This window comes from Ambystoma mexicanum, chromosome 6q (assembly GCF_040938575.1).
Source record: "Ambystoma mexicanum isolate Mex_15411 chromosome 6q, UKY_AmexF1_1, whole genome shotgun sequence".
NCBI lineage: Eukaryota > Metazoa > Chordata > Amphibia > Caudata > Ambystomatidae > Ambystoma > Ambystoma mexicanum.
Genome location: NC_090937.1, coordinates 268,870,975 through 268,893,330, shown reverse-complemented (window position 1 = coordinate 268,893,330; position 22,356 = coordinate 268,870,975). Strand labels below are relative to the sequence as shown.

Below are 22,356 nucleotides of genomic sequence, written 5' to 3'. Positions count from 1 at the left end.
CGCAGGATCCTGTTTGATTGTTGTGTGCAGGAGTGCTATCAGGAATGGAGGGGCGCAGGATCCCATTTGATTGTTGTGTGCAGGAGTGCTACCAGAGCATCAGGAATGGAGGGGCGCAGGATCCCGTTTGATTGTTGTGTGCAGGAGTGCTACCGAGCATCAGGAATGGATGGGCGCAGGATCCCATTTGATTGTTGTGTGCAGGAGTGCTACCAGAGCATCAGGAATGGAGGGGCGCAGGATCCCGTTTGATTGTTGTGTGCAGGAGTGCTACCGAGCATCAGGAATGGATGGGCGCAGGATCCCATTTGATTGTTGTGTGCAGGAGTGCTATCAGGAATGGAGGGGCGCAGGATCCCATTTGATTGTTGTGTGCAGGAGTGCTATCAGAGCATCAGGAATGGAGGGGCGCAGGATCCCGTTTGATTGTTGTGTGCAGGAGTGCTATCAGAGCATCAGGAATGGAGGGGCGCAGGATCCCGTTTGATTGTTGTGTGCAGAAGTGCTACTGGACCATAAGGAATGGAGGTGTGCAGTATCCTGTTAGATTGTTAAATGCATGAGTGCTACCGGAATCGGGAATGCAGCTGAGCAGGATCCTGTTTGATTGTTGAGCGCGTGAGTGCTACCGAGCATCAGGAATGGAGGGGCGCAGGATCCCGTTTGATTGTTGTGTGCAGGAGTGCTATCAGAGCATCAGGAATGGAGGGGCGCAGGATCGCGTTTGATTGTTGTGTGCAGAAGTGCTACTGGACCATAAGGAATGGAGGTGTGCAGTATCCTGTTAGATTGTTAAATGCATGAGTGCTACCGGAAAATCGGGAATGCAGCTGAGCAGGATCCTGTTTGATTGTTGAGCGCGTGAGTGCTACTGGAACATCAGGAATGGAATGGAATGTGGATTGAATGCTGTTCAGGGTTCGATCTGTGTCGATCGGGCTAGACAGGATGGCAACCTTTCTAAGGTGGTTGCCTTTACTGAGACCCCTTCCATCTTCACCTTCCCGTGCGGTCATTTCAGTATAGACTCATATTTGATATACTGTGGACTGCAGCGTGGTTCCTGTTTGGCCTGCTTTCATCATGCAGAGACTGCGTGCTAGAAGCAACTTATTTCTAGGACATTTACAACACATGGATGCAATGGCCTCTGCATCAACCGCATGCGCCAGAGTGAAACCATGGAGTTCCAATGCCTGAATGATGTAAAATAACTTCTTTAACTCATTTTCCTTTATTAAAAAGGCTAGGTTTGGGGGCACAGCATTTAGTCATGTTCTTCAACAGCAAATGTGATTATTTATATTAACAAGTCATTCGCATAAATGATTACATTGTGAAATTCAGATTGCATTATATCAGTCATGTGAGGTTAACATGGATGCCGTCCTTTGCCTTTCAGATGTCTGTGGTAATGATCGTCATGTTCCTGGTGGCCTGGTCCCCGTACTCCATTGTGTGCTTATGGTCGTCCTTCGGAGACCCCACAAAGATCACACCAGCAATGGCCATTATAGCACCACTGTTTGCCAAGTCTTCTACATTCTATAACCCCTGCATATACGTCATTGCCAATAAAAAGTAAGCCATTGTATATTGTAAGTAACGATTGGGGGGGGGGGGATACAATATACAGGCCATACGTGTGTATGATTTAGAAATGGCGATGGATGGAAAGCTTTGAATGGATCATGGTCTATTTAGGACATATTTTCATCTTATCATTTTTTAATCCTTGCTGCAGCATTAAAAATGTAAAAAGAGATCTGCAAGTTAGTCTGACCAAGCATACAAGGTACAGCCTAGCCTGAACGGCTAGATCACGTCTGTTTTCTCTGGGATGAAGAACAACCTAGGCTTTTTTCCACTTTGATGGTTAGATCCGTGTGTTGTAGCTTCGGACTCTGGGTACAGCAAGTGGGGGACCCACTCCTAGCCATTCCCATGCCACTTAGGGTAACACACTCAAGCAGAAAGTAATGAATGGACATCATTAGATCAGTCATAACCATTAAGAATGGGTTAGCTCATCTGTGCCACCACACAAAGGGAAACCCATCTGCAACTCAGCGTTGCTCCCACTCCAGAAGAGGCAGCCCACAGGAACTGCCATGCACCATGCTTGCTGCATGGCACAACAAGGAGCTCATCATCACTGATTTTAAACTCGCCACTAATGTCTGGGCACTCTCCCTGAAACATCCATAAAGGGATGGGTGGAAAGCTGCAAATTAACTTAAACTACTGGTCATTCCCCAATTATACTTTTCATTCCAACACTGTGTTTGCCATTGCAAAAAGGGAAATACAAAATATGGAAATTGGTCGTGGTGCCCTCCACATTCCACATCACACCCATTCTGCGCGGGACCACCAGCAACTCGACAATGGTATTTCCTAATGCCTCGTTGTTGTCCATCTTGCTCCCATAGACAGTGCAAGCTTGGGACACAGGCTTAGTCCTGCATGACATGATTTCTGCGACATCAAACCTAGCCAATTAGTTTAGCTTGGCCAGCCTGTGGTTAAAAGACACTGGTGTAGCGCTAGAGAGATGGGTCTAACCTTCACCCTGACACCAACACTCCAAAGGACTCATCGTTAACATTCTGGGCTCGCTTCCTTTAAGAACATAACCTTCATCCCCTTCAGAATAGTCCCATTTAGTTCTATCAGAAATGTGATTGGGAACTAACGTTTTTTTGTAAAATCTAGGCATGCATATTTTATACAAATGTTCCAATGTATTATGTTATTTGTCTTGCGAATTTGCTGTTAAGTTAAACACGTAAAGCACATCCTGTCTGCGTTTTTACCCTTTTATTCAGAAAATGCATATAGCCTTTGATATGAAACGATTGTTACAACCATTTTTCTACAATAATGACTTTGGAAATGGCTTCACTGCTTCAATGAGCGTTAAACTGTATTTTAAGATGTATATCAATCCCGCTGGCTGAGCTCACACTTCTTAAAAGTTCTCCATTTAAAACCATTGCTACGTGAAATAAACTCAGTTACCAGAATACTTCGTGTTGCCCGTGGCCCGACGGGGGCCGGCTAGTGTGGCTACATGCTTGTCCTCTCTGAGAATACCTAGAAATAAAGACAGACACCAGGGTAATTAAGCTTTTATTGAAAAGTGTAGTGTGTGTTTTATTAATGTATGTGTTCAGTGTGTGTATGTTTAGGACCGAACCATCCAGCCCACCAGAGCGCTGGATGGAATGTTCAGAGTAGAAAAGAAGAAAGAAGAAAACAAAAGAACAGAACTCCACTGCTCAAGAATGGGCTGGGCTGGGCAGGGGAGAGAAAAGAATCCAAGGAAAATAAAAAAAATAAAAATAGTTGAAAAAGGACAGTTGGGGATAAAAGAGAAAGCAGACAAGGAGAGAACCTTACCTGGGGGGGGTCGCTGCCTCAAGGAGCCCCTCAGGGCCTACATCCTGCTAATGGCGCTGGGAGGCATGTGGGGAGCCCCCCCCAGGGACTAATCCAAGGGGGCCGACCTTCTGATTTCAGGGGCAGCTCGACCACCCTGGGGCCATGGCACCTGTCGGCTCGTCTGAGGGCCAGACCGGATGAGCCCAGTGAAATTCATGGCCCAGGCAGCATGCCAGGTGTTGCCTGCGCCAACTAAGAAAAGCAGAGTAGGGGAGTTAAGGGGAATGTTAAGTAGATTAAATGTTAAGCAGGGTTAATAGTTAAGTAGGATGATCTATAAGTATGGCCATTATTTAATTAAGGGTGCAGAGGGGCTTGAAAATGCCTAGCAGGAAGGTACCACCCACAGGGGCCATTCTCTTGCCTCACACTCTGTGTGGGCGGTATCTGAGTTTAGGGAAGGGGTCTGTTGTGCCAGACTCAACCTAAGGGTCCCTGAGACCCCTCCAAGCAAAGGTGAGCTGACTTAGCGGATTCCCAGTTAATTGGAGCTCACGCCAGTGGAGTCCTAGAAGAAAGGAAAAAAAGGTATTAGTGTTTTATTAAGTAAGGAGGGATCCCCGTTGGGATCCGTATCAAATTCACTCTGGTGTCTGTGTCTCTTAGGGATTAAGGAACGCAGGGTGTGGCCTATCTCCTGTTCGTAGCAATTTCATTTAGCAGGTGCAGCGGCCCTTTGTACCCAGCGGGCTGGGGTGGTGGTTTCCATGAGAACTATCCCTGGCCTAGGCCAGGATTGGATGCTCCTTGGCTTGGGTAAGGGCCGGGAAAGGGGCTAAACCTGTCTTTGCTGTAGCTCACAAATCTTAAGTGTACTCTTTGTTCCTCTATTATTAACCACACTTAATGTAAGATTTTAATTATTGCTGAAGATGATTACACTTGGTACATAGGCCTTTACGTACGTTTAACTGTGTGTGAATAGCGTTCGCCTATCGAAAGCTTATTCAAAGCTAAATTCCATAAAAACTTAGCAGACTGCGTTATCAATATTAAAAGTCAACCATCTGTGCCACTACATTTGCAAGACAATGTCTATGGTTACACTCTTTTCATACTCGGACCCCTTGGGAAGGGAAGGTGTCTAGCTGCCTCTGCCTGTCTATTCAAAAATGAAATTAAAAAAATAGTCTGCGCTGGAGACTGTTCACTTGCAGTACATGTGTACCAGATACACCCTTGAAAGAGAGGAATCTCTTTTAAATAGCTGACAACATAAAACGTGTTTTAAAACATGCATCTTTGCACGAAATAGGGCAAGTCCCCTCTATGTCTACGGCCCTTCTGCTGCTCCTGTCCCTTCTTCACTCCTTCGACCTCTTCTTTCAGCAAATAGCCAGCTAGTAGAAGCCTTTCTACATAATGATTTCTTTTGTAAACAAAATACCCTCCTTATATATGCTTCTCTATAAAGCTGACCAGTCACCTGTTTAAACCAATCAACGCGCCTGCCTCTGGCTATTCCTAGGCGAGCACCGAGTAATGGTTCCCACTCAATATTAGTTTCAATGTTAAGCATAAACTATTTGAATAGTTCTGCTTGGCTTTAACCCAAAAATCCCCACAATGGGATGATAACAGAACTAAATGGCATTATGTTTCTTAGGACTACAAAATCAGTTAAAGCCATAATCTGAAAAGGGGCTGGGGTTATTTTGGGGACAGCTATTCATATTTGGTATAGTGACTAACCGCCTGGTGACTCACAGGAGTACAATTTTTTCATTTCTGAACTACGAAAACAGACTACTTGTTGGTTATGAGGAGACTAATTCCATCACGGTCTCCTCTACGCCTACGGTCCGCAATGAATCAGAAGTTGCTCCCGTTTCTTCTCCTCTTGAGCAGTCTTTTGTTAGTACCGGTCAGTCCTCCTTGGACAGTGATGCTTTGGTTTCTTCTCCGATTGACGTTATTCTGCCTACTTCCCTGATGACGTGGAGGATCTGACATGGCGTCTGCAAATAAGCCTACCTACATCAAATGATAATAAAAGTAGAGACCTGTGCAAGTATCTCATCTTTTTCTTCCATTGCTAGCAGGAATGCTACCTTGCAGAACAACCGTTCATTGGTCCAACATGCTGTCGAATCGGCAGATTTTATTACCGAAACCAATTTGGACATATTAGCTCTGACCGAAACATAGCTCAATGATGCTGCTTCTCACGCTGCTTCTTTGGCCGCTCCTTCTGGTTATAGCATTTTTAAGGCCGATCGTGCGCTGTTTAGAAGTGGTGGTGTTGCCCTTGTATATTGAGACACACTAAAAATACATCTTTCCAAACCTTTAGTTGTTTAAAGTTGTGAAGCTTTATTGGTTAAACTTAGTCTCCGCCACGTTACTTCAATCACTAACTCCAGATTTTGAAGAGCAATTGTTGGCACTTCTCTCTGATACTATGAAATCCAGTACCCACTTCCTTTTGCTGGGTGATTTTAATTACTGTATATATAACAAAGCCAATCACCATGCAGTATCCTTTTTTGAACGCTATGAAAGCTTTAGGTTTCCAACAATATGTTAGGTCTGCCACACATGTAGATGGAAATATTTTAGATTGGGTATTGTCATACAATCTTGAAGTCTCTTTATTGTCCATTGAACCCTGTGTGTGGTCAGACCATCATCCAGACGTGGACCCCTTGCTCACTGTGCTGAGAGGCACATCTTCACCTTCTGATGAGGCCCAACAAGGCTGAAACACGTGTCTGAGGTTTCTGTTGGTGTTCTTGTTCAGAAGAGAATTGCCATAGCATTTCCGTGCTGGACTGCCCATGTGGGCGGGACAAAGACTGATATGCAAATGGATATTTCCCTTCTGTGAAAGGTACAGTGAGCTAAAGTGTGGCTGCTGACTCTCGAGTGGGTACCTTCCCAAAGAACCAGTCATTTAGCCGTGTTCATTCTCGCAGAGGGGCGCCTACGACTATTTTTTGATTGTTTAAGGGACTTAGGTTTAGTCACCCTAAGTTTCCCAGGGTCATCCGGACGTGGACCCCTTGCTCACTGTGCTCAGGGAGGCACAGCTCCACCTAACTGGTGAGGTCCAACAAGGCTGAAACATTTGTCTGTGGTTGCTGTTGGTACTCTTGTTCAGAAGAGAATTGCCATAACATTTCGGTGCTGGACTGCCCATGTGGGCAGGACAAAGACTGACATGCAAATGGATATTTCCCTTCTGTGAAAGGTACAGTGAGCTAAAGTGTGGCTGCGGACTCTCGAGTGCGTACCTTCCCAAAGAACTGGTCATTTAGCCATGTTCGGTCTCGCAGAGGGGCGCCTATGACTATTTTTTGATTGTTTAAGGGACTTAGGTTTAGTCACCCTACGTTTAAACACAGGATTCAGCACAAAGTACTTTCACTGTCACAACAATGTATTTTGGGCTGTGCGCTGCGATATTTGATGCATAAACTTCCTTAACCATACATTCAAACGTCAGCACCTTGCTCCACCAGCCACACTTCAAAGTGAGCCAATATGGTCGTACCAATTTTGACACCTGGCCACCTAAGGCCTGGAATGAACTTCCTCTGGCACTGCGCGACCTCAGATGTCCGTTTACGTTTAAGAAAGATATGAAAACGTACCTCTTCATTAAAGGAATTGACTGATAAAATCTTTTTAGCTAGTGCGTATTGTATGGATTTGTTCTTTTGTCTAGACGCCCTAATGCCTTTGGGTCTGTGGTACAGGAAATAGGCATTAGAATAAATGAAGAAATACATTTCAGTACAGCAGCTTGTTATCTTTTGAAATGTTTTTTAACTTTGTGGTTTATTATGTTTGTGAATATTTGATAATGAAATAAAAAAGGTTTTAAAAAAAAATCTGAATCTATTGGCGTTATCTGTATTCTGATATTGTGTGTATTTGAGGGGCATGGGACAGTCTGAGACTGCAATCACTGATACGCACCTGACCTGTAATTGTTTGTGGATATATGTTGAGTCCACGGACGGGTCAGGTCTTACACTTACATTTATACTACTGTATCTCAGAGTTCTCTACTTGGTTTGCGAAATCTTACCCCATACCATAGGGTTCATTTTCAATAAGGTATCACAGATGGAGTCAGGTGCCAGAGCTATCGAGTTATTACTGTTTTTATTGCCCCCTCGACTTTTTCCAGAAATTCCCGGAACATAACATTGCCTAATTTACATCCAGTAATCAGTAACATCATGGACGCAACCAACTACGAGAACCTAGATTTGAATAAATTAGTTGACCTTTATAACGATACCCTAGAGCCAGCCCTGAACAACATTGCACCGCTCGAACCTAAAAAGGCCAAATCAATTGCCCACCTCAACAAATGGTTCACACCAGAACTAAGAATCTTGAGCAACGCCAAAAGAGTGGCTGAAACTACATGGCGAAAATCACCTACCACTCACAACAAGGCACTGTGCATCACGGGGGCTGCCTCCTACAAATCTGCCATCCTCACCACCAAAAAAAGAAAGCTACAATAATAGAATCCTTAACGTTAAATCAAGGACAAAGGAGCTCATCAGTATCTTAAGGGAACTGGAACCCCCAGCCCCGCCAACAGAGGGCTGTATAAAGGATGTGGCCTGGTGTGCCAAAATCCAGCAAGCCCTAGCTGACAAAATATCTGGTCGACCACCAGATCTTCACAAAGCACTTTCCCACAGCAGCAATTGGATCAAATCCTTCTTATCCAATCGAACTACTAGAGTTTGAGCCCACATCCTCGGCAGATCCGATCCCCATTCACTGCGGGGTGCCCCAGGGCTCATGCATTTCCCCAATGGTGTACAACATATTCATGGAGCTCCTCTTCGATCGTCTTGACAACATCGGTGTCATCTACACGAATTATGCAGATGACACCCAGGTTCTCATCATGCTGGCAGGCTGTTACGAAGATGACTAAGATAATTAACTAAATCTACTTGGTAATTCAGGCATGGATGGCTGCCCACAGCCTCTGCCTTAATGACAAAAAGACGGAACTCCTGATTGTCGGCACTCAGGCACGTCTAAACAAACTCGATCCCCGGTACATGTCCTTCAATATTGATGTGAATCAGATCAAAGGTGCTAAGGAAATCAAAACCTTAGGAGTTTATTATGATTCTACCTTGTCTGTAAAGAAACAAGTCAGCACCATTGCATCATCTATGGCCTACACCAACAAGCTGATCAATGCCTGTAAATCATACTTGTCCCCCACTAGCTGCACCACGTTAGCCAGAGCCCTAGTGCTATCCAAGATCGACTATTGCAACACACTATTCCTAGGATCTTCCGAACGGAACCTCAACAGGCTACAGGTTCTACAAAACAACGCCTTGAGATCAGCACTAAACATTCCGAGGTCCAGGCACATCTCGAACTTCAGACGGGAGGCCCACTGGCTCCAGGTGCGCGATAGAATAACATTACGCACTCTAGAAATAACCCACAAATGCCTGTCAAATTCTGCCCCTAAATACTTGTCAGATAAATTCTCCAAACACCAATCAGCCCATCCCTCCAGATTGTCCCACTCACACTGCCTCACAGTACCAAGGTTCAATCTAAAAACAGCTGGAGGAGCTAGCTTCCCAGTTCAAACCGCCAAATGCTGGAATCCCTGCCTCAGGCCATTAGAATGGAACGCTCCTTCTCTTCTTTCAGAACTAGAGTAAAGAGTTGTCTCACTGATAAGCCCATCCATCTAAAGCCTTAGTATGCACTCCGACCACAGCCGTTCTCAATTCACCTCTAGCCACACTCTGTATTACATAGATACATGTGCCTTTTTGTATCGTCCTATGTGCCTTATTGTATTCCATTCAACTGCTTCCTATGCTCTTAACTGTATTTATTGGCTACTAGACCTACTTGTAACCTTTTGGTCGACTCGCCTGTTGCTATCCTATGTATGCCTGTTACGTTCTCAATTCTTCTCCAGCGCCCAGTTACCTCAGGGTTAGGTGCGCGTAACAAATAATAAACAAATACAAATACAAATATTTGCACTGTGCTTCAGTACCCATTTATCTCTGCCTAAACCCACCTCTGAGGAGATTGTGGATATATTCCAAATTGAACTAGAGATTGAATGTTCCCAAGCCTCCTTAGAGGCCCCCTCCACAAGTTTACCATGAATATTCTTGCCATTAACCAGTTGCCAGAAGGAGCGTGCATCATTGTTTTTAAATATTTGAATGGTATCGGGCAATAATGTCCCCATACATAATGTCCCCATAAATAATGTCGCCAGAAAAGCCAATGGCGATATTGTATATGGTGACATTATGTATGGGGACGGGTTGCAGGGATGTCCCCTGCTCCCATTGTTTAAAAAAAAAAAAACGAAGGTTGCGGGGGTGTCCGCCGCATGTTCAATGTAATAATGTCTCCGCAAAAAACAGTGGGCCTCATTACGAACCAGGCGGCCACGCTATGAACGGGACCGGTAAGGGTCCGGCCCTGTTCATTCCAGGCCGTTCTATTCCGAGGTCTCCAGCGGGACCCGCTAAGGACGTCTGGTAAAACCAGGCGTCCTTAGGGGGACCCGCTAGCAGACAAGGATGCTAACAACGGGACCGTCATTAATGGGCCCGTTGTTAGCATCTTCCCCATTCCCATTGAGCTCTTTAGTGGCTCAATGGGAATGGGGATGTACCAGGTCCGGGTCCCGTGAAAGGGATCTACCGGGCCCTCCAAGGTTGGAATGGCCCGGCAAGTCCCCTTTCCATACCTGGAACCCGGTATGGAGCACTCGTAATGAGGCCTAGTGACTTTTTTTTGTCATGGGGCATTTTTGCGGGGACATTATTACATGGAACCATTTTTATTAGGTACTGGCAGCTTTCTAGTTTCTGTTTATGTCTGTACCCTTGCAACCAATAGCGATATTCTGCCTTAATTTGGTTGCAGCAAGAAACCAGCATGTCCACTAATGTATGCTCACATATGGCCTTGCAGAGATTTTTTCCTATGTTCCCTTTTTTTTATCTCGAATAGTACGGTCCAACCAATGAGAATTCATCTTTATGTAATAAATAGGTTATCATTTTCAAGGTATCCCAAAATGCTGCATATCCTCCAGCAGGTGCAGCCGTTGTATTTTACTATTCCTTTGGAATCGGTCTTTGAGCTCATACGTATTTAGCTTAGCGCCATTTTCAGCTAGAAAGGTGTTAGCCCTGTCTAATTTGTTAGATCTCCAAATAATGCGACTGGTATTAGAATCAATGTCAACGTTCCCAATCAGAAAAAAATACTGTGTATAGGAGTTTGAAATTCATGCACAGGTGATGATCAGAGGAAAATGATCACACTCTTCCCTGCATTCTATCTGCAAATCCCAAAACAGCGTAAAGAAACGAACGTGCACGAAACAATCATTCGAGGTCGATGCACTGTTAGAACTGCCAGTAATATCTCTAGTGCACATGCGATTCAGCATAACCAAAAGATGAGAGCAAGAAAAACAAAAATGTTTTCCCCATAGAATTGCAAGTGGTTGCCTAAATTGAGACGATGGAATATTTTAAAGCAGGTTATGATATGAGATGTTAGGTTATTTATAACGCACTTAAAACCCACAGGCTTCTAAGCGTGGACCCAAGGATCGAACCTGTGGTGCTCCGTGATGTCTTGATTCCAAGGCGAGCACGTTGCCCCTGAGCTATCCCCCCCAGACATAATGAAAATTGTCATCTTCTATCAAGGGATGCTGCGAGGTCGGATTTTGGCATCGAAATCACCTAGAATGATAATTGGTATGTTGCTGACATAGCTATTCAAATCTAGTAGGTTCCCCAATCTGATCATACTTTTCTCATGATATGCAGAGCCCGGCAGGTCATATATATTAACAACTAATATGTCGGTGTGAGTGTCCAGCCAGATACCCGTAATCAGGCCTGCAAGTATGTATTCTGAGTCAATTGTGAAATATTATTGGCGCATTGCATAATCATAATGACATTTTCAATGCTCTTCATAACCAAATGGGATCTGTCAAGTGATCATCGGTTCCTCTCTATACCTGGCTTACAGAGGTTGAAAAACCCCCACAAATCGAAAGTTGTACAAGTTATGACCCCTCCAACAGTCTCCAGAGCATTGCCAACTAAAATCAAAGCATAATAGTCAAATCGCCATAATCCACATTGGGGCATAAATCTAATGGGCCTCATTCCGACCCTGGCATTAACCAAGGCGCTATTAGCGCCTTGGTTGACGCTGTTATCTCTCCGACTCCGCCATGGTGAATGGCGGAATTACCGCCCCATTCCAAGGTTGGCGGGGTCGGTAATTCCCCATTCACCATGGGCCCTTCCCCATTCCCATTTTTGCCCCATAGGGCTCAATGGGAATGGGGAAGGTGCTAATTATGGCACCGTAAATTACGGTGCCGTAATTAGCTCCAAGGTCCCTTTGCGGGTTGGTTTTTTAACACCTGCAAAAAGCAGGTGTTAAGTTCCAACCCGCAAAGGGAACTCGGAATAGGGCGGTAAGGGTTTAACGGCAGCGGTCTCGTTACCGTTAACCCTTACCGCCCGACTCGGAATGAGGCCCAATGTCTTTTCGGGACCACGCCTGATTTGCATATGGTCTTTCCCTTTCTGGAATGGCTTGGCAGGTTAAGAACGGTGGTCTGGAGGGTTGCCCAGAGCAATGCCTGAGGTTTAGATTAATTCAAAATTAACCATCACCTCTTCTGTTTGGCATAAGTCACTCTGAGTGTGACGTGTTTGCCCAGACCTAGGTCCCGAGCCCGCTGGGCCTCACTGATGATGTCCAATGAGGCTGATAAATGTCTGGGGATGCTTGTGGTCTCGTGCAAAAGGGATGTGACCAAGCAGTTCAGGCTGGACTGCCTCTTTTAGTGTGGGACCACGCCTGATTTGCAAATGGTCTTTCCCCTTCTGTAATGGCTTGGCAGGCTGAAGAACGATGATCCTGAGTATTGCCCAGAGCAATGCCAGAAGCTAGGATTAATTTCGAAACCTTTCAGCCATCACCCCTTTTTTATTTTGTAAAACTCAAGTTGTTTTCATCAGCTGAGGAGGAACAAAGCTTTGTCTAACACCACTGTATAACATGCTCACCAACTTGTGTCAGACACACAGCACACCATTTGGTCTGCTACCATTTGTGCCATACACAATGGAAAAAGTAACTGTTCCTTTTCCACTGTGCGTAAAGATAAGTATTAACCCCACTCCTCCATGGGCTTTTTCCTCCCTCCCAAGGCACCTGGAATTTCTTCCTCATGTGACTAATAACCCCCCCACCCATGATACAGCTGCAACCATCGCACCCTTGTGTGGAAGGTCCATCCCTCATTTTGTTGATATCCAATGTTTTATTTTGTGCAATGCAAAAAGTACTTTCCCGATGTGTGTGCACATCTCTCTTGCACCCTCTCTCTCTCTCGCTCCCCCTCTCTCTCTCATACAACTACTTGCCCACCATCTCTCACACACCGTCTGCCACGCGTACCATTACTCTCTCACGTGTACCCTCAATTGTGCTTGCAAACATGCTCTCTTGTACGCAGTCTCTCTGAATAGGATCACAGGGTAGGACTTTTGACATCAATTGTTTTCCACCAATAGGTACACATTGCCACACCTTCAGCTAGATGTGCTTACATTTGAAAATCAAAAACCTTGAGATTTACGTCAACCAATGCCACGCCCATATCCCTTTAAGACTCCAACCAAATGTGGACAAGACTCCACTCACGTTCCCTGCCTACATGTAAAAAAAAAAAGAAAATCCAACTGGCTTTGTGGTCTGTACCATGTGCTTAGAAGGTAGCTTTGTGCACTGTTGTGTGGTAGGGCCAATAACGTTTCATAACTCTCCACTCACATGCTTTTAGCTGGTGTCACCTGCCCTGGAGTCTGTTTACTGACACACCTATCCCCTTAACCGTTCATCGACATCACTGGGCTCTCGCCCACAGAAATCCTTTATTTTCACCAACCCTGGAGACTTAACACACACAGACCTGTGATTCACCTCTTTAAACAGGTGTAAGTGACACAACAGGAAAAACCTTGTGACTCAACCTCTTTATATTTTCCATTAGTCCCGGACTTTGTTTCTTTTACATTTCTGTATTTCTGGTTGTTTGCCTGTTTTTTGTTTTGTAAGCTTGCATATTGAATAATACATGTGACAATGCTGGTTACTTTGATTTCTAGGATCCCGCCTGAATGCCTTCGAATAGTTCATAGCTGCAAAATTAAATACGTGGTTTTCCTATTTTGTCTCTCAATTTAAAATTGTTTATTGGTAGATTTTATAACAACCATGAGCCGTATTCCATTTTTCATTTATATATTGTAAGAGGAAAAACATCGAACAAATCAGTAATTGTTAACTTCATCAATTCTCAAGTTGTTTCGAGACTACCTCGAGAGGGCAATTCTGGGAGGAAACGTGTAATTTGGATTTTAATGAAATAGCGTTGATAGGCACCATGAATATGACTGACATGCTTTTGTTTTCTCCCATTCGTAGGTTCCGGAGGGCAATCATTTCAATGATATGTTGCCAGTCTCACCAGGAGTTAAATATCAGCAACAGTTTACCTATGGGCATCGCCCCAACAACCGCAACTCAGTGATATTCCCTTTTTTACATGTTATTACCATGTTTAAAACATTGCCGGGACGCCCAACCTAAATGGTCCTTGAACCAGATGTTTGAGTGGAAGCTGGACAGATGTAGGGTCTTTTCTGTTGAATGTGCCATGAGAAATGGAAGGAATTCTAGCAAAATAGGTTGTTGCCAGGTCTTAGCTATTGCTGTTAACCCTTTCACTGCCCTTGGGATAAATGTATGTCCTATTTCCATAGGAAAGCATTGAAGTTCTAAGGGTTAGAGCAGGACTAACATTTACCAATACTGCACCTCAGGTAGACCAGGTTTTGACATGCTCTTTATAAATCTGATCAGCTTTATAATTTGTCTCTGTTGCTCTTTTTTCACTTTGAATGTAATGTGTTTCATTTATTTTTCTGCTGCTTTCTGTTCATACCAGCTACAAGAAACCAGCTCAAAGCCTACCCAAAATACTCCCGTAATAGGACACGCACTTCCAAGATGCAATTTGTGATTTTTATTTTAAAATGTTTTTATTGGCATTTCAAAATACATTGGATACAGTAGTAGTTAACAGTCAGCATATACCAATTAGGAACCATGTAACTAATAATAAATAACTTAAAACAAACAACAGTGGTCTTCATCGCCTTATACCATCTTCCAGCGTCTTTTTAGGGTGTTGGTATCGCCCAGGGGGCAGGGGGGTAGGAGTGGGGTCATTATCGAGGCAGTGATGGGACTACTGGTTGGGGGCAAGTTAGTTTGTCGTTGAAGAATAGTTCCAAACGTACATCCAAGCCCTAACGCCAAGTTCACTTTTCTCATGGGGGTTTGTCGTCGGACAGGTGGAACATGTCCCATATTAGGGATTCCCAAGCTTCATAAGTCATGCTCGGGTCGTCCCCTGTCTTGGCTATTCCCGCTCCCCAGATTCTCGTTTCCGCCTCCGACCTCTGTTCAAGCTTTTTATGCCATTTGGCGTATTGAGGGCCCTTCAGTGTTTTCCATGTCATTGCGATAGTTCTTTTAGCCAGCACACAGGCCATATCCATGAATTTTACGATGTGCCTGATTTTGCTTATTCGCGGCTAGGCTCCCAGCTGTCATCCCTGCGGCATCCATTCATATTGGGTCAAGTTCGCTCTTTTGCAAGCTTGTGCGATTTTGGCCCAGAAGTGTTGTATCTTGTAGCAACTCCAGAACATGCGTGTCATTCCTGCCTCGTCCGAGCTGCATCGGGGGCAACGTGGGGTCATGGACCTGTTGAATTTGCCCATTCTGTTCGGGGTCAGATATGTTCTGTGTACGACATTTAGCTGGATTAGTTGGAATCTTGCGTTTCTTGACACTTCTCTGGGATATTGTAGGATTCTTTCCCATTCCTTTTCGGTTATGCTTGCTCCCAAGTCTATTTCCCATGAGCTCTTTAGGGTGTCACCTTTGAGGTTGGGTGTCCGTGAGTTGAGCGTATATCCTGGAGGTTGGTCTCCAACCATCTCCCAGGTTGTGCATTAGGGTTAGAGTTGGGTTTGCTTCGGGTTCCTCCGGCCATATACTCCATTTCAATTTCGCCACTTCTCTGATTTTTCGATAACATAGGTATTGGCCTTTGGGTAGTCCTTCGTTCAATACCATGGATTCAAACTCTCTAAAGGCATTTTCCTCGTATATGTCTCCCCAGGTATAGATGCCATATCTTTCCCATAGTCTCTTGAGCGCCAGATCCCCTCTATTGGAGCAGACATCGGCGGTCATTGGTGTTTCCGGAGATTATGGGTTCTCAATCTTCAGCAACTTCAGAGTCCTGTCCCACACTCTTAGGCCTAACTGAATGAGTAGGGGACCCTTTTCTGGGTGTTTCCATCAGAACCAGAGGATTTCTTACAGGTGTATCGGGACTATTAACTGAACGAGGAGGTCAGTCTCCGAGGTGGATTCATCTGCGAGCCATTTAGCCACGAAGTTGAGCTGAGCGGCCAGGAAGTATCTTTCTAGGTCTGGGAGCTGGGCTCCCCCTGCCCTATGTGGTAGCGTCAGTGTGTCTAGAGATAGCCTGTGTCTGGTGTTTCCCTACAGCAGGTCCCTCAGTAATGTGCTTAGCAGCTGGAAGAAGGAGGTCAGTTTATAGTAATGGGCATTTTGGAAAAAGTACAGAAAGCGGGTAGCACTATCATTTTGGTGATAGACACTCGGCCCATCATCGACAGTGGGAGTCTGGACCAGAACTTGGTAGATCGCTTGAGCCGCTGCACTGCCAATAGGGTATTGCCCCCATGTGTCTGTTTTTGGGTGTGTGCCAAATGTTAATACCCAGGTATCTAAGGTGTGTGGTACCCACCCTATCCCGATATCCGGAAGATGTTCCTTCTTGGTTCCAGCCAGCCCTGCAAGTGGGAATATACATGACTTCCCAAGGTTGAAGGAGATCCCTGATACCTATGCAAGTTTTTCAGTACTTCCAGGGTTGTGGGTAGATTAAGGTGTGGGTCTCTTAGGTAGAGTAAAACGTTATCCGCGCATAGCGAGATCACGTGGTATGATCCCCCAATGTTTATGCCTGCGTCGAAGAATTGTTTCCGAATGTATATTGCCAATGGCTCCAGTCCCAGGATGTATAGCATTGGGGATAAGGGGCATCCCTGTCTGGTGCCTCTTTGTATGTCCCACAGTGCGTACACCGTTCTCCCGGTTTTAACCCTGGCCACTGGGGTTTTTTATAGGATTTTAATCCAGCAGATGAAGTGGTTGCCCAGTCCGAATTGTTTCAGGGAGGCCAGGAGTCACTCCCAGTATGTAGAATCAAATGATTTAATAGCATCCAGGGAGACTACTGTGTAGGGTTCCTGTGAGCCTGTTTGTGCTACGATGTGTTGTAGTCTGCATACGTTTGCTGTTGTGCTACGGCCCGGGACAAACCCATTCTGGTCCCTGTGTACTAGGGCCCCAATAACCCTCGATAGTCTATTAGCCAGTATTGTCATGATGAATTTTATGTCGTAGTTGAGGATTGCTATCGGCCTATATGATCCGCACTCAGCTGCTGGTTTCCTGGGTTTGAGTATGGGGATCACTAGTGTCTCATTCAGACTTTTCGGCAGTGCACCGGTCTCGAAGGCTTCTTTATAGACCTCTTGTAGGGTCGGGGCTAGCTCGGTGGTGTATGCTTTGTAGAACTCTGGGGGTAACCCGTCGCTCCCGGGCGTTTTGCAAGTGGTCAATGTTTTGATCGCCTCTTGTATGTCCTCCAGTGTTAGTTTCTCATTAAGTATGTCTCTTTGGGCTACTTCGAGCATGGGAAGGCTTATCTCATCTAGTGTGTTGTCTATGTCGTCCTGGGGTATAATTGAGTATATATAAGTGGGAGTAAAAGTGTTTGAATGTTTCATTGATCTCTGATTGTGTATTATGTGTCGTGCCAAGGTGATCTGTGATTTCGACAATTGGCTGTTTCGGGTTCTCTTTTTTACATAGCCATGAAAGTAGTGTGCTGCGTTTATCCCCTTCTAAATGGGCCCTAGTGGTTTTAGTCATATAGTCAAATTTAGTTAATCTGGCTCAGGCTTCCTGGCAATCTTTCCTGGTTGTTGACATTTCTTCTTCAAGTTCTTTGGTCTTGTTGGCCCTGGCCTCCAATTGTCTAATCTTCTCCTTGCCGGCTTCCAACTCCTCTCTTAGTGTTTTCCTGATCCAACCGGCGCTTGCTATAACCTCCCACCTCACCACCACTTTCAGGGTCTCCCAGATAGTGCTCCATTTGCTTACGTTCCCCACGTTATTGTTATTCCTTAAATGCCCTGTATATTAGTGCTTCCGTTGGCATCCGCCACATCGGTATGGGTGGTCTGGGGCCCCTTACTTTCAATACCATGAGGAGCGGGGAGTGGTCGGATATGGTTCTGCCCAAATAGGAGACGGATTCTACTTGAGGCAAGTGTGCCTTGTCTATCAGTAGGTAGTCAATACGGGTGTATACCCCGTGTGGGGATGAAAAGTATGAAAACCCCCTACCTTCGGGATGCAGGTCTCTCCACACCTCTGAGAGGTACAGGTCTCGTATGATTTTCTGCAGGGTGGAGGAGGATGGGTTGGTCGGCTGCTTCGGAGGAGCAGATCTATCAAGGATAAAGTCTCGAACACCGTTAAAGTCGCCTCTCCCCAAATGAAGAAGTCTCTGTATGTTTTAGTTGCAGTTTGGCAAGATATGTCGAGGTTCTGCAATTAGGGAGGTACGTGTTGACTAGGCAAATTTCACGTTGCTCGATGCTTCCTCAGAGTATGAGGTATCTGCCCTCGGGGTCGGCTTCCATGGTCAGGAGTTTGAAAGGTATGGAGCTGTTTATCCAAATGTGAACACCCCGAGCATACTTGGAGTATGCTGCTCCATAGCCCTGTCCTCCCCACCAGTTTGGTATCTCAGAGTCAACTTCAGCGATGAGGTGCGTTTCCTGAAGCAGTGCGATGTTGTTTTCTTCTCATGAAGGATTTAATCCTGTTTCTGCGCATGTAGGTGCCCATCCCTCTAACGTTCCATGTTAGTGTCTTTATGTCAGCTGCCATGGCTATTGAGCTGCGCCCTGGGCGTTTGTGGTGTGCCCATTGTTTCTGTGTGATGGTTGCGTTGAAGACCGTGGAACATTTCAAACAAGAACAAAAGGTATAGAAAAACGAAATATGTCCAACTGGACCAACTGCACCCAGCAGTTGTACTGTTTCTGCAATGCTCAGGTGGCCCCGCTCTTTCACAGCCCTTCCGGGTCATCTTTGGCAGGTATGGGGCATCAGCGATGTGCTGTCGCGAGTCCATTCTTGGAGGGATGCCTAGGACGGGCTGGTTAGTTGGGTACCTCCTGCCCTTTGTGCTATCTTTGGCTCGATCCATATTGTCGGTTTGTCGTTAAGTGATCTGCAAATGTCGTTTGGATTACGGTGCTTTGTCTACGCCATCTGCCATGTTGTTGTGTTCCAGCCACATGTTAGCCGCCACCGGCGATTCCAGGAATATTGCTCCGCCTTTGTGAATTATTTTGAGCCTTGAGGGGTACACTAACATGTTCAGTTGTCGCAGTCTGGCCTTAATTGGGACGAAAGAGTTCCTCGCCTTTTTTACTGTTGGTGTACAGTCTGGGTAAATGGCGATTTTGGCGCTGTCTCTTTATTTCCCCTCCCTCGCGTGAAAAGCGTAGAATGATTTCCGTCTTGAAAGTTCAGGATTCGGGCTATCATAGGGTGTGGATGGGATCCCGGTGGTGGTTTCTTCTGCAAAGACCTGTGAGCACGTTCGACAGCGAAGCCTTGTGAAAGGCGGTTGGTGGCTATTTCTTGTTGTATGAGGGTTTCTATAAAGCCGTTGGGGTTAGAGCCCTCCATTCCCTCAGGTATTCCAAGTAGGCGCACGTTGTTGCGTTTGGAGCGCCCTTCAGCGTCCTCTGCCCTCTCTTCCAGGAACTTATTGCGCTTCTCGAGTTCAAGCATTCTACTTTGTATGTCCTTAAGGGCCACGGTCGTCTCTTGCCGCGCCGACTCCGTGGCAGTCATGCGATCTGTAAGGTTCCGTATGTCTTGGCACATCAACATCAAGTCTGATTTCACCTCTTCAATTTTGGTATCTATGAAGGAGCGTAGCCCATTGATGGCCTCAAGCATTTGATTGTCTTTGTCGTTCTCTTCTGATGTAGGTGACTCCATGCCGGACCCTTTAGACTTCTGGCTCAGTTCTCTGGGCTTGCCTGCATTGAATGACTCCATGATAGTGGTTTTGGCTTTACTTTTGGGGTTCGCCATAGCTGACCACAGTGAATTTGTCAGATTGCGGGACGGGAGTCCGGTCGGGACCCTGGTCTGCTGGTGTGTTTCTCTGCAAGCTGAAGCTGGGGGCGGCTCTTCTGCGTGTAGTGGGGTTAGCGTAGGATGTTAGCTGAGCCCAGAGTGGGAGTTGTCCAGGGGATCGGGGCTAACGCTAGTTTGTGTTCTGTGGCTTCAAGGAGCTGCAGTGTTCTGTTGCTGTAGATACTTTCTGCGGTGCCGCCTTTGCCGACCCCGGGGGTCTGGTGTTGCTGTGTGATTTAGGAATGGCGCAGTCCAACACCACATCGTTCATGTGTTGACTTCAGGCTCTGCAAATGGGTTGTCTGGGCTGTGCAGGATTAGCGTGCTTAGAGGTCCTCCTGCGTTCAAGCTCTGTAGTTTAGGGTATGTGCCAGGTACCCCTTGCTGGACCAGGGTGATGATGGACTCTCGCTCCTTACTTGTGCCTTGGTGGGTGCCCTCCCAGGGAGCTGGGTATCACCAGTGGTGTGGTGTGCGCCCTCTGCCTGCCGGATGCGTGCCCCCTTACTCGTCTCTGTAGACCGCCCATGGGGTCGTGGTTCACTGCCGCGGCACTGTTATCAGACCTTCCCTGCAGTGTCCGGTAGCTGCTGGGTGTGGGAAGCGGTCTGCGCCAGAGGTCCGCGGGCCGCTGCAAATGCTGTGTTGTGGGAGGTTTGGTGGGTACACGGCACTCTGTGTCTTGGGGGATGTGCTTACTTGTTGGGATAAGGAGTGCTGCTGTCTGGTTGCTCTGTTGGGGGGGTCACGATCGTGCCAAGTTCCTCGTGGTAGCTATCAGCTGCTGGATGGTTGTCGGCCAGTCCATGATGTGTAGGATTGGCGCGGAGGGGCCAGCAAGGGCTCGGTATCCTCAGTCCACTGCGCGCACCTCTGCCTCTTTTTTTTTCTTCTTTTTCAGCCCACTGGGGGAGTCGCTGGTTTTGCTCCGGCACCTAAGTGGTCTGCACGTGCACTCGGCACCAGCTGATGTCGGGCTGGGCCGCGGGTTCCCAGCAGTGGATGACGGGCTGAGGTAAGAGATGTGTTGCCGCCGCCCTACACCTTATGGTTCCAGCTGGAGCCCCGACACCGCGCTCGGACCCTACCCCTCCATGGAGTCAGAGCACCGTCGCGGCCGCCATCTTGGTCCCCAGGGGCTTGATTTCGGGAGCTGCGTTTTTGCGGGATGACAGCTCCGTTTTTTGGCGGAATTGCTGCCAATGTGTGCCGGATCAGTTTATTTCAGCCTGCAATCGTTTTTTTTTTAGTTTTGCTGGATCTCGCCGTGTGTTTGAAGGATCGATGGAAGGATCAGGCAAGAGCTCGGGGGAGACACATCCTCACTCCATGCGTGTAGCCCACGCCCCCTGCAATTTGTGATTATGACCTGGAAATGTATTGCCTTGGTTGTAGAAGTCTTCTCAGAAGAAAGAGGGCACTTAGCATCGGCAAGTACTTGAAGGAGTTCTATGTAACAAATATAGCTCCTTCCCTGGCCCTGGGAGCCCCGCTCTACTGCTGCTCCATTATGTTATGCTAAATGCACATCTATAGTGCAGCCTACACCATCTAGGGCATCATGGCACTAAGGAGGTGAAGCTGTAAAGAGGCACAGGCTGGACTCAAACTGAGAACAGCAACGTCTTCTCTGGGGTCCTGCACTGCCCCAGTTTCATTTCATGCCAGGAACCTTTCTCTTGCCTTATGTACAATTTTCAATGACTTTGGCCATCAGCCATTTTGTGTTGTATATGGGCTTCCAAGTACTTTCCATTTGCTGAGCTGTCACTGTAATGGACCAGTCAGAGCAATAGAGGTGTTTGGAGAGGATGCAGGTGTGCCCATATGCAACACAGAATATCTCTGGTCTCTCGCTGGTCTCTTCTACTTGCTGCTTGATCCAAGATAACTCATATTTAGTTCCTATTTCCACCCCCTCAGACCTTACTTTTTGTTTCCGCCACCTCCGTTTTTGCAACTGATACCATATTGGTTTCCACTGCCACCACCCACCTTGATCGGTCTCAGTATGATTAGAGGGTTGTCATGTCCTTGGCTTTGACCAAAACAGTTTGGCTATGGACTGATCATTTAGGTCAGCGGGCGCACATGCCTTGTTGAGATCTATTTGGTCTGAAGAAAGTTTTTTGATTTCAGCCTGGTTGGGGGGTGTGTGAATTTGAAGAAAGCTTAATAATGCATTGGTGTGGGCTGGGCTTAAAGCTGGTTCTGAACGCCGATTTATTTGCACGAGGGAACATGGGTGCAGAAGTAATTGCGGTTCCACCAGCTACCCCACCAGAAATGCAAGAAAAACAGAAACCATACCAGCTAGTAGTGGCATTTGTGGATGCTGGCATACCATACCAGTTTCTCCTTTCCATAAGATTGTAAGACACATTTTGAAATTGTAATGTGATGGTTGTCTGAATAAGCCTTGTCATCTCCAGTCTCAGAGCTCATCAAGAACCCAATTTCTGACGTCCACCTTCAAGGACCTTATGTTTCCAA

The 22,356-nt window shown here is 46.3% G+C and overlaps 1 protein-coding gene across 1 annotated transcript in view; it reads left to right on the top strand.

Moving 5' to 3' along the window:
• The window catches only part of RRH (retinal pigment epithelium-derived rhodopsin homolog), a 409,764-nt gene extending 395,105 nt beyond the window's left edge, over nt 1–14,659 (top strand). The window contains exons 6-7 of the mRNA XM_069630737.1: nt 1,403–1,581; nt 13,951–14,659. Coding sequence (XP_069486838.1) covers nt 1,403–1,581; nt 13,951–14,056 — 285 coding nt within the window. The 3' untranslated portion in view covers nt 14,057–14,659. The remainder of the gene's footprint in view (nt 1–1,402; nt 1,582–13,950) is intronic.
• The last annotated feature ends 7,697 nt before the right edge of the window (nt 14,660–22,356 follow it).